General features: G+C 44.8%; 1 protein-coding gene across 3 annotated transcripts in view; it reads right to left on the bottom strand.

Moving 5' to 3' along the window:
• The window catches only part of SCAPER (S-phase cyclin A associated protein in the ER), a 325,634-nt gene extending 315,333 nt beyond the window's left edge, over positions 1-10,301 (bottom strand). For 2 of the 3 annotated variants that reach the window (XM_068275840.1, XM_068275842.1), the window contains exons 1-2: positions 10,202-10,301; positions 1,001-1,118 (exon numbers count right to left, since the gene is read on the bottom strand). In XM_068275840.1, the coding sequence (XP_068131941.1) occupies positions 1,001-1,118; positions 10,202-10,204 (121 nt within the window). In that variant the 5' untranslated portion in view covers positions 10,205-10,301. The remainder of the gene's footprint in view (positions 1-1,000; positions 1,119-10,201) is intronic. The other variant, XM_068275841.1, reaches the window with a different exon arrangement.
• Positions 10,302-13,335: the final 3,034 nt, after the last annotated feature.

Genomic DNA, 13,335 nt, shown 5'->3' with positions numbered 1-13,335 from the left:
CGGAGGTCGGCGGGCCGCATTGCGTACATTTTTACGCATTCTCGCTAGTGCAGGAACATTAACAAATACATTTTTACGTGTTAGTGGTTACGAATTTACGCATTGAACCACTAACGCGTAAAAATGTATTTGTTAATGTTCCTGCACTAGCGGGAATGCGTAAAAATGTACGCAATGCGGCCCGCCGACCTCCGAGGTTGGCATGCTGCCAGCGGGGGACTGGAGCAGCAGTGAGTGACTACGAGGGCACAGGATGGCTGCATGGGGCTGGTAGAAGCCCTAGGTAAGTGAAACTCATTTTTTTATTTTGCTTGGACCTTCCCTTTAAAAAGAGCATGCAACCAATGTCTGAAAGATGCACAGGTACATATAACATTGGTACAGGCAGTACCCTGTGTAAAGATTCAGGTTCTAATCCGAAGCATTTGAAACAGGTTCCAAATTAGAGTATGTTGAACATGTTAACACATAGGCTAGGTTAGCATTGGCAATTGCGTTCCATGTAAAAGCAGGAATGCAACAAAGCGGAAAGTCGCGTCACACGTTATCTAAGCGTTGTGTCTCATACAGTGAAGCATTGTCATTGAAAATTGCGTTGGGATACCACAAGCTGTTAAACCACCCTGGACACACTATAAACATTGTATAGGTGGTGCAATGAAGTGCATAGGGGTCATAATTTAAAAAGAGCATGCAAAACAATCTCTGTAAGGCCTGGAACCAACTAGCAGCAGTTTTCTAAGCCTTTTGTAAGCGCTTGTGATTTGAAAAGCTCTTGCTAATGTAATGCTATGTGTGTGATCCCACTTGAAGGATGTGATTTTTTAAAATTCCTCCATAGCATTACATTAGCAAGAGCTTTTCAAATCACAAGCACTTTGAAAAAAAGCTGCTAGTGCATCCCAGGCCTAAGGTACACCGGTGCATATAACATTGGTACAGGCAGTCTCTTGCTTACAAACAGATTATAATTGGATATGTCATTTAGGTAATTCTGTACCTTCACCTTCTTTACTTTCAAGAGGAACACTCCATGCAATCAAGTTTCTGGCAGTGCGTCCTTCCTCTGCCACAATCTTTCTAACTTTGTCATGGCTGTTGGATCTCTGAAATGAAGCCTGTGCAAACAATAATAATAATTAGAACATATTGTAAACAAATAGGAACACAATCTAAACATTTGTTACAATGAAAAGCTTTCAGAAGCGCACAAAGTTACGCAGTCAATAGAGGAGGGTCAACAGCAGCTTTTTATCTCCAGGAATCTAGCGGCTAGCATCAGAGTGCTGCAATCAACAGACCAGACACATCACTTGTAGGCGAGTCCATTGGTGAGGGATAGTTGCCCATGTTTCCTTGTATATGCATTTTTGAAGCGGTCTGTTTGGTGTTTTTAGTTTTAATCTGAATGCAAACTTTGTTCCATCAACTTGCAGGTTGCTGTCTGGACAGATTGTCCTATTGGTATGTGTATGTCACTGGCTTGACCTGATTATGTTGATTTGAGGACATTTTTCACTTATTGTGGCTTACTGCATACATTATTGGCAGAACTCTTGGCAACATTAAAGGGGAACTTCAGCCTAAACAAACATACTGTCATTAAGTTACATTAGTTATGTTAATTAAAATAGATAGGTAATCTAATCTCTTACCCACCCCATTTTAAAAGAACAGACAAATGTTCGTGATTTCATAGGGGCAGCCATCTTTTTCATGGGGGCAGCCATCTTTTTGGTTGGAGGTGACAAGGAGCAGATGACACAGTTCCAACTGTCCCGAGTCCTGATCACCCCTCCCAGCTGCGCAAGCTAGGCTTCAAATCTCAAATTCAAAATAAAATAAATAAATAAAAATTGTGCCAAAACAGCAGAAGGAGAACAACAACATCAGAAATCCCACCATGCTTTGCACAGCATTCTGAGCTGTGCAGTCTGAGCAGCTCTAGCATAAAACCCTGTACAGATGGTCAATGAGATGTCAATAATTCTGAGTTGCATGCAAAAAATACTTCCTAACTCCAGATGGCAGCCTGGATCAACTGTCCTGGGAATTACCTAGTAATTTTAGCCATGGATGCCCTTCAATGCAAGGAAAGCATCCAAGCACTCTAAAGTGTACCACGGACGAAGGGGAAGAAAAATGTTATATATACCTGGGGTTCCTCCGTTTGAAAAGCTCTGGCTAATGCAATGCTATGGGGGATTTTTACAAAACCACATCGCTCCACAGTGAACACACACATAGGATAACATTAGCAAGATCTTTTAAAATTACAAAGCGCTTAAAAAAAGTTCTTGTAGTGTGAATTAGCCCTGAGAGTCTGAGTAAAAATATTCAACATCATTATCACCCCAATCTCTATGGCAGTAAAGTATGGGGCCAATCACTTTCCCTGCCCAATCAAAATTGGATTCCAACCCAACAGAAGTCTTCCAAATAGAGTTCTGCAAGTATCTTCTCCAAGTCCATCACAGTTCTTCAAACTCGGCCTCTTGGGCAAAGCTAGTCAGATTCTCACTATGGCTGACTATCCAGCGGAGGATGCTTTCATACTGGGCGCACATACAGAGCAGCAGCCCCTGCACTTACCACCATAAAGCCTCACTAAGCCACAGGGCTGTGGCATCGTCATGTGCTCTGAAGCAAGGCATCAGCAACCCGCCTAGTCAGCACCACCAGCACAACCTGACAAAAGCAGAAATAAAAGAAACTATAGAAAGCTACAAGGTACAATCCCTAGAGGAATGGAGGAGCAACATAAAGAACTCCCAGAAACTCACCATCTACCAATCACTGCACAGGAGTATACAACAGCCCCGTATCTAAAGAGGCTACACCAGGGGTGCCCATTAGGTAGATCGTGATCTACCGGTAGATCACAAAGGACTTCATGGTAGATCCCGACCCCACTACATTTTCCATTCTGTATATACAATTTTGCTCCTAAAACTGTACACAGGTAGATCATTTTGACTTGCTAATTGTTTAAAGTAGCTCACAAGCCTAAAAAGTGCGGGCACTTCTGGGCTACACCATCCCAAAGACAGACAGACAGACAAACTCTGAGCCTGTACCATCTTAGTGCCCACCAGTGCTGTGGAGTCGGTACAAAAATCATCCAACTCTGCAGCTTATGAAACCACTGACTCCAACTCCAAGTACCCAAAATTGCTCTGACTCCTACTCCACAGCCCTTGTATGGCTATGGAGTGGGTACAAAAATCATCGGACTCCTCAGTTTATGAAACCTCCGACTCCAGGTATCCAAAAATTGCTCCAACTCCACAGGACAGGCGCTCACAGCCTGGAGATATAGGGTGGCCCAGACAGACATGGAAGCCCGGGAGGAGAGACAGTGCAGGCAGTGTGACCAGGAGGCCCTCGAGGATGGGGCCCTCTTCCTGCTACACATACATGTTCTCTCCCAAGAGGACCCATCTGCTTGTAAGTTGATCTGGTAGCAGCCATTAGACCTGAATTATTTTAGGAAAAAAACTGAATCGAACAATTTCTGTCCAAAATCGCAATTTCTATTTGATTCACGATTTCCTTCAAATCAAGCTTTGTTCTCCCTCTGTGCCTCTCTGTCCCCATCTCTCTTTGTGCACCCTCTGTGTCTCTCTGTGCCCCCTCTCTCTCTGTGCATCTCTCTCTGTGCCCGCTCTGTGTCTATCTGTGCCTGCTCTGTGCCCGCTCTGTCTCTCTCTCTGTGCCCGCTCTGTCTCTCTCTCTGTGCCCGCTCTGTCTCTCTCTCTGTGCCCGCTCTGTGTCTCCTCTGTACCCGCTCTGTGTCTCCTCTGTGCCCACTCTGTCCCCCAGGAAATACCTTCCAGCACGAGTCCAGCGATACCAGTCTATCCACTTTGCCTCCTGCAGGCTCTTATGCACGGCATACTTCCTATAGGCATGTAACATACAGGAACCAGAAAGTATGCCGTGCACAAAAAACGGCAGATGGTGAGAGAGGACGGACAGTGTTGGACTCATGTCAGAAGGTATGTCCAACGCTACCGATGCTGCGGGTCGCACACGCCGGGACTTGGGGGAAGCTTGAAGCAGCTTCTTCAAACTTCCCCCAAGCGAAAATGCCGTCATCATGGAAATCGCCACTTTAACGATTCCGAAATTGTGATCTTGGTGATCACGATTTTGGTTTAATTTCGATTTATCGTTCAGCCCCAGCAGCCATGACTAGTTTGTCAGCGACCTTTGAACCACAGATACTAATGTGGATCACCTTGGACTTCCTTTAAAGGAGGGGAACAGTTTGTTAGACTACGTTCACAGAGGGTGTTACACTACCTGTAATAACAGGTACGTACCAAGAAAGCAGCTTCACGTTATCCACGCATTGCACCACATAGAGTTAACGAAATGCACCATGCATGTTTTTGCAGTAATGTACTGCATGAAGTACATTGGTATGCAGGGCTGTGGAGTCGGAGTCGTGGAGTCGGAGCAATTTTGGGTGCCTGGAGTCAAAGTCGGGAAAAAATGCACCGACTCCTAATGAATTTGTAACTGTAATTAAAATAGAAAATATGATAAAATGTTCTATTTCTCAGATAGTCATTAAAAATAATGTATATATACAATAGCTGTGCTCAGTCCACAAACATGAAATATACCAATCAAAATTAGCTACTTGTGCTGCTTCAATAAAGCAGTCCCTGTATTTTTAAAGTCAGATATACATATCTGATTGTGACTGTACAGTATATATGATGTGTACACAGGAATCTCTTATATATACTAAATAACGTCTATGCTGTAAGAATAAAGCCTGATGTGTAGCCGTGTCACTAATAGAGATGGTCAATGAGATGGAAATAATGCTGCATACACACTTGAGATAAAAGTCTCTGGAAAAGGCAAGATCACAGACCAATTTTACCCCCTTCCATGTAGTATGAGAGCCATACTCTACACAGTCTATTCTATGGAGCTGCACTCCCCATCAGATAAAATCTTTGCAAGATGCTGCACACAAAGATTGCCCGTACACATTCAAAAGATCATTATCTGCAAAAGATCTCTTCCTGCAATAGATCCATTCCTGCAAAATGCATTCATAGTCTATGAGATCTGCAGATCATCATACACACCTTGTTTAACAGACTTCATCTGCATATCTGGCAATCATCTGCAGATCTGAAAATCTATCCTGGTGGATCTGATCTGCAGATGATTGCCTGTTAAACAAGGTGTGTATGATGATCTGCAGATCTCATAGACTATGAATGCATTTTGCAGGAACGGATCTATTGCAGGAAGAGATCTTTTGCAGATACTGATCTTTTGAATGTGTACGGGCAATCTTTGTGTGCAGCATCTTGCAAAGATTTTATCTGATGGGGAGTTCAGCTCAATAGAATAGACTGTGTAGAGTATGGCTCTCATACTACAGGGAATGGAGTAAAATTGGTCTGTGATCTTGCCTTTTCCAGAGACTTTTATCTCAAGTGTGTATGCAGCATTATTCTGCGTTGATGCTGGTTTATGCAAATGTATGCACTCTCTTTGCTCATGAAATCAAATAATTTGATATGTTGTTAAAATTTGGTTTGGTGACTACAAATTAAAGGGTACCTGAGACGGAGGAAAAGAAAAGTGACTATACATACCTGAGGCTTCCTCCAGCCCCATTCAGGCTAATCAGTCCCTCGCTGTCCTCCTCCACCAACTGGATCTTCTGCTATGAGTCCTGGTAATTCAGCCAGTCAGCACAGTCTGGCTACGTGCAGCTTCAACAGCCAGGAGCATTCTGCACCTGCGCAATAGTGCAGTGCAGGTGTAGTATGTTCCCGGCGGTGGAGTGTGTGCATGCGCACTACACCAGACTGGCTCAAGTACCTGGACTCATAGCAGAAGATGCAGGTGGCGGAGGAGGACAACGAGGGACTGATTAGCCTGAAGGGGGCTGGAGGAGGCCCCAGGTATGTATAAAACTTTAATTTCATCTGTCTCAGGTTTACTTTGTTACACAGTAGTACTATACTCTACATATGCACTCTCCACAGAGCTGCAGGGACTCCACTGAAAATGTTGTGCACATTGAACAGAGACAGTCTGTCACCCATAAACCTGGTTCAGATTGTGCATGAAGAATGTGTAATAGAGGAAGAATCTCCTCATTCCCCTGCAGAGTACCTGCACATCATTCTTACATGCACCCACAGTTACATTGCCTAGATGCCCTTTGTTCCGGTTTGTACCTTTTACAAGTACTCTTACCAAGGACTAGTTTTAGTCTAAAGGGAATAAATATAGTAGTCTACATATCTTTCTCACTTCAGTTGTCTTGTAAAATCCTTAAAGAGAACCTGTACTGAGTAAAAATATTTAAAATAAACACATGAGGTAACTTAAAATGAATATTACATAGTTACCTTGCCATCAGTTCCTCTCAGAAGCTCGCCATTTTCTTCTGACAATAATCCCTTCCAGTTCTGACAATATTTTGTCAGATCTGAAATATAGCAGTTGCTGTCAGTAAAATATCAGTTGCTGTCAGTTATAGCTGAGAGGAAAACTGATGTACCAGGTAAATGTCCATGTTTCCCTATGGCTCAAGTGGGCGATGTTACAGTTTAACTGTGTGCTGACCAGAAAGCTGTTATGGGTAATGGCCATTTTCAAAGTGGAGGACGGAAAATTCCCTTGATCACAGTGAACAAACAGGATGTGGGACAGGAGAAATGCACTGAGGAGTAGACTACATGGAAGGTAAGTATGACTTGTGTATGCTTATTTTGACTTTTAATTTTCAGTATAGGTTTTCTTTAAGTGTCGGCAGTTAAGAGACGAATTTCACGTTACATACTGTTAATCAACAAAATTGTAATATGCAAATTAGAGGAGTCAGAGTCGAGGAGTCGGAGTTGGAGGAATCCTAAACTGAGGAGTCGGAGTCAGTGGATTTTTGGACCGACTCCACAGCCCTGTTGGTATGCTGCATGCCATTACACCGCACTTGCTGTGCTATGAACATCACATAGGCAGCGCATTACAGTATGGCAAGACGCATTAAAATGTGGCAGTTACACTGCAACGCACCACTGTGAAAGTAGCCTTAGTGATTATCACTTATTACCTACACAGCACCAATGAACATCTAATACAGTGGTTGAAGGATGGTCCTTGGTGTGAACATGTGGATTGCAGCACAGGAGATTTGGGAGCAGCCGGCACCACCATAGACCGTAATAGGAATTACGGCTATATAAGTGATTAACTTTGGCTCCATCAGAGGACAGAGCTGAAGTTACTTTTAAAGGGAACCTTAACTGAGAAGGATATGGATGTCTCCTTTTAAACAATACCAGTTGCCTGGTGGTCCTGCTGATCTCTTTGCTGCAATAGTGGCTGAATCACATACCTGAAACAAGCATGCAGCTAATCCAGTCTGACTTCAGTCAGAGCACCTGCTCTGCATGCTTAATCAGGGGCTGTGGCTGAATGTATTGGAGACACAGAATCAGCAGGAGAGTCAGGCAACTGGTATTATTTTAACCACTTACGGACCAGGGCTGTTGTGAGTGATCTGTGCTGCGTGGGCTCTCCAGCCCGCAGCACAGATTGTGTTTGTAGCCAGGGCTGTGGAGTCGGTCCAAAAATACACAGACTCCGACTCCTCAGTTTAGGATTTCACCGACTCCGACTCCTCTAATTTGCATATTACAATTTTGTTGATTAAAAGTATGTAACATGAAATTCGTCTCTTAACTGCCAACGCTTAGGAATTTTACAAGACAATTGAAGTGAGAAGGATATGTAGACTACTATATTTATTCCCTTTAGACTAAAACTAGTCCTTGGTAAGAGTACTTGTAAAAGGTACAAACCGGAACAAAGAACATCTATCAGGCCCTAGGCAATGTAAGTGTGGGTACATGTAAGAATGATGTGCAGGTACTCTGCAGGGGAATGAGGAGATTCTTCCTCTATTACACATTCTTCATGCACAATCTGAACAAGGTTTATGGGTGACAGACAACACCTCTGTGTTCAATGTGCAGAGCATTCTCAGTGGATTCCCTGCAGCTCTGTGGGGAGTGCATATGTAGAGTATAGTACTACTGTGTAACAAAGTAAACCTGAGACAGATGAAATTAAAGTTTTATACATACCTGGGTCTTCCTCCAGCCGCCTTCAGGATAATCAGTCTCTCGTTGTCCTTCTCCACCACCTGGATCTTCTGCTATGAGTCCAGGTACTTGAGCCAGTCGGGCGTAGTGCGCATGCACACACTCCGCCGCCAGGAGCATACTACACCTGTGCAGCACTATTGCGCAGGTGCAGAATGTTCCTGGCTGTGGGAGCGGCATGCGGCCGGACAGCGCTGACTGGCTGAATTACCAGGACTCATAGCAGAAGATCCAGGTGGTGGAGGACAGCGAGGGACTGATTAGCCTGAAGGGGGCTGGAGGAAGCCCCAGGTATATATAAAACTTTACTTTTCATCCGTCTCAGGTACCCTTTAATTTGTAGTCACCAAACCAAATTTTAACAACATATCAAATTATTTGATTTCATCAGCAAAGGGAGTGCATACATTTGCATAAATCAGCATCAGTGCAGAATTATTTCCATCTCATTGACCATCTCTATTAGTGACACAGCTACACATCAGGCTTTATTCTTACAGCATAGATGTTATTTAGTATATATAAGAGATTCCTGTGTACACATCATATATACAGTCACAATCAGATGTATATCTGACCTTAAAAATACGGGGACTGCTTTATTGAAGCAGCACAAGTAACTAATTTTGATTGGTTTATTTCATTTTTGTGGACTAAGCACAGCTATTACTGTATATATACTGTATATATACATTATTTTTAATGACTATTATCTGAGAAATAGAACATTTTATCATATTTTCTATTTTAATTACAGTTACAAATTCATAGGAGTCGGAGTCGGTGCATTTTTTCCCGACTCTGACTCCAGGCACCCAAAATTGCCCGACTCCACGACTCCGACTCCACAGCCCTGTTTGTCGCAGGACGATCAGACTTCCCCCCCCACCTTTTTTCCCCACTAGGGGGATGACCTGCTGGGGGGGTCTGATCGCCGCTGCTCCGTGTGGCCGAGCGGGGGGGGCTCCTCAAAACCCCCCTCCGCAGCGCGATTCCTACCTCTCCTTGCTTGGGCGGCGCAGGACGGAAATGCGTCCTGCGCCGCCTCTGATAGGCTTCAGCCAATCACTCCAATCAGAGGCCGGGGATCGCCGATCTCCTTTACAGCGCTGCTGCGCAGCAGCGCCGTATTGATGTAAACAGCAGGGATTTCTTCCCCGCGTGTTTACAATTAGCCTGCGGGCCGCGATCGGAGGCTCGCAGGCTATTCATGGAGACACCCTCTGTGAACTGACATGGAACAGCCGCTCGAACGAGCGGCCGTTTCCATGTAAAACCACAAACGACTATCGGCGTTAGCTGGTCCTTAAGTGGTAAGGAAAAATACATGTCCTTCTCAGTTTAGGTTCCCTTTAAAACACTGTGATTCGGTTGCCAGCAATAGCTGGCAGCCGAATTACATCATTCCCCACCATCCAATTTGACCTGGAGGGGGAATGGTAATTAACACCGCCGGAATTTGTGCAGGAGCAGGGTAAGCCGTTTATCGGCTGTATCCTGTACCCAGGCATCTATTTTATTTGTACACCCTTGGTGAGCTCCTGTGGTTCAGGGGCCCTGATGCTCTTGCAACCACAGTACAGTATCAAAGCAATTTGAGTTATCTGTAAATTACAATGATGCAGACAGGTGCAAAATGAACTGAAGAAACACAACAAAATCTTTATTTCCATGACCACCATAATGAAAACTTTTCAGAATCGTCCAATTTATTAACCTGGACTAAGAAGCTATTTGACTAAACAAATCTCAATGTACCTATTCAGGTGAGACAAAGACTCAGGATTTAATGAACTGTCACCGTAACCTCATCTGTGGAAAACTCTCATGACAGCTCGCTGAGCAACATTTAACTAGTCAAGAGTTTAAATCCCACTGGCAAGAACAAAGAAAGCAACCTAGAAGATGCTCACTGTCATCAGACAACACAGACAGGTAAATATGGCACAACTGCCACCTGCGCACCTGCAAGAAATAACAGCACTGTGCTAATTATAGCAACGTCACAAACTGAATAGATCCTCACACACAGCCCAGCTCCCATCCCTTACCATGCATGCAGCCACCGTAGCGTACCCTCCTCCCTCCGCTGTCACCGGCAACTGACCGGAAAGGCGGGAAGCGCAGGCGCCGGGCCCCGGGGGCGTGGTCTGCCAGCAGCATTCACCAAGCAGCAGATACTAGAGGAAGCGTTGTAATTGGTAGGAATTGACGGAAGGAAGTTTGCAGCAGCCACTTATTTTCGGGTCGTTCGAGCGCGTCACTTTCTGGTTGTTTGTAAGCTGTGGATGCCATGGTAACAATAAACGCTGTGCGGAAGCTCTGAACAGGTGGTGCTCATAGGTTGTACATGTCCGGGGTCATCAGATTGGGCAGCTTCAAAGCCAACTTCGCTATATGGGAAGTTGTTTATTGCCTTTTTTTACATCTAGTCTCTGTCAGCATCAACTGCATATAAAATACGATCAGGACAGAGCCCAAAAACAAAAGAGGAGTCTTCAACCACGAATAAGAGCAGGAACATCTCCACCACAATAAATATTGGGTTCACCGCACAGCTCTGCAATGGATACTCAAAAAAATGAAAGAGGCTTACCAGCTGGTGACAACCCAAATTATAAGGTTGTATAAAGGCTTTGGTAGGACATCAGGAAGCAACAGTCTGTCCAGGATCCACCAATTCAGCAATGATTCATCTCATGAATGGATATCAGTAAACATCACAAAAACAAACAAACGGCAACTCTAAGTGTAAACCGTTTAATATAGAGTTTTCATAGTAAAAACAGCTTAAAAATAGCATAAAAACAAAGCTTACATACGGGGCCCATGCAAAGGGAACCCTGAGAAAGTTGCACGTGTGTATGGGTCAGCAGTAAAGGACAGTATAAAGTAGAGTGACCAGATTTTTGAAGGCTCAACTTGGGACGAGGGGAATTGAAGGGGGGGGGGGGCGGCCGCGGCGAAAAATAGGGGATGCGAAAAATGTGGTGTCTGCTGCGCAAGCGAAAAATGGGCGTGGCCATGACATTCTATGGGCGGAGCTAACATAATGATGCAACAGCGAGGCATAAGAAAGCAGTGTTTACGCCGTGATGTGGTCAAACGTGGATTCACATCATAGGTGTGCAGAAACTGTGTGATGCTATTTAATAGTATGCCATAACCCCAAAGCAGCAAACACAGCCAACTATGACCATTAAATAATAAATGCAGCAACAGTTACCCCAGACACCACAAAATAAACGCAATGGGCAACATTTCAGCACAAAATAAACGCATTGCGGGCAACATTTCAGCACAAAATAAACGCATTGCGGGCAACATGTCAGCATAAAATAAACGCAATGGGGGCAAACATGTCAGTACAAAATAAACGCAATGGGGGCAAACATGTCAGTACAAAATAAACGCACTGCGGGCAACATGTTAATACAAAATGAACGCACGGCGGGCAAGCATGTCAGTATAAGATAAACGCACTGCGGGCAAACATGTCAGTACAAGATAAACGCACTGCGGGCAAACATGTCAGTACAAGATAAACGCTCTGCGGGCAAACATGTCAGTAGAAGATAAATGCACTGCGGGCAAACATGTCAGTACAAGATAAACGCACTGCGGGCAAACATGTCAGTACAAGATAAACGCACTGCGGGCAAACATGTCAGTACAAGATAAACGCACTGTGGGCAAACATGTCAATACAAGATAAACGCACTGCGGGCAAACATGTCAGTACAAGATAAATGCACTGCGGGCATACATGTCAGTACAAGATAAACGCACTGCGGGCAAACATGTCAGTACAAGATAAACGCACTGCGGGCAAACATGTCAGTACAAGATAAACGCACTGCGGGCAAACATGTCAGTACAAGATAAACGCAATGCGGGCAAACATGTCAGTACAAAATGAACACAATTTGGGCAAATATGTCAGTACAAAATGTGGGCAAACACTTCACCTGCAAGAAAAAGCCTTTACTCACCTGGCAGAAGACGTCCCCTCACGCAGCCGGCCTCTGGTGTGTGCAGCTCCCCCTGGCCTGGACGATCTTCAATCTCCCGCTCAGCCTCTCACAGGCAGAGCAGGGCTACAGCAAGATCGTCCGGAGGCGGAGCCCTGTACTGGAGACAAATAGTCTCCAATACAGGGCTCCGCCTCCGGACGCCATCTTCCCGTAGCCCTGCTCTGCCTGTGCCTGCCGGAGGAGAACATTGCAGGCTGGAGCGGGGCTGCGGGGAATGAACTAGCGCAGCGTCTAGTAGACGCTGCGGCTAGTTCACTGTACGGTGGCCAGAGTCCCGAGGCCGGGTCGTCCCGCTGCTAAAAGCGGGACGTTTCCCGGGACCTCATGCAGCCTGGGACAGCGCCCCCCGAAGGCGGGACGCGTCCCGGGTAAAGCGGGACGTATGGTCACCGTATATAAAGGTGCCGCATGTCTCCTTCCCGACCGGTTTCGCAAACTAGCGTCATCAGTGGATTAACGATACAAGCGGCTGGCACCAAATATATAAACTTTTACAAAAAAGAAAGGGGTGGGACTATGAACACCGTCAGTCAAGACCCCTCCAATAGCGTATAGATCAGACTCTACTAGGAGAGTGACTATAACCCAGATCAATACAAATTGAAAACAATGGGATATAAGATTAGAAATCTAAAGTCTTCAGTGTTGTTCTGGGTTATAGTCAATCTCCTAGTAGAGTCTGATCTATACTCTATTGCTGGGGTCTTGACTGTTGGTGTTGATAGCCCCACCCCTTTCTTTATTGTAAAAGTTTATATATTTGGTGCCAGCCGCTTGTATTGTTAATCCCCTGATGACGCTAGTTTGCGAAACCAGTCGGGAAGGAGACAGGTGGCACCTTTATACTGTCCTTTACTTTTTCGCCGCGCCCACTTTGTTTCCTTGGCGCTGATACACATATGCAAACTTGCATATAAAATACAACCTGGTGTGGTGAAATTGTTTGCAACTTTATAAGATTTTGCAACTGGTTGCACTGATTTATAGGTATAGCTACCGTATCAGAAAGTTAAACCTAACCATTGACTTCAAGCTATCTGCATCAGAAATTGCAACCCAACCTAACCCTGTACTCACACAGAACCCTCCCCTCTTGCTCAACGAATAACTCCCCCCCCAAAACCCGCCTTGTTGCTCAACTAGTCTGGGAG

This window comes from Hyperolius riggenbachi, chromosome 3 (assembly GCF_040937935.1).
Source record: "Hyperolius riggenbachi isolate aHypRig1 chromosome 3, aHypRig1.pri, whole genome shotgun sequence".
NCBI lineage: Eukaryota > Metazoa > Chordata > Amphibia > Anura > Hyperoliidae > Hyperolius > Hyperolius riggenbachi.
This window is presented reverse-complemented; position numbering and strand designations above follow the sequence as displayed.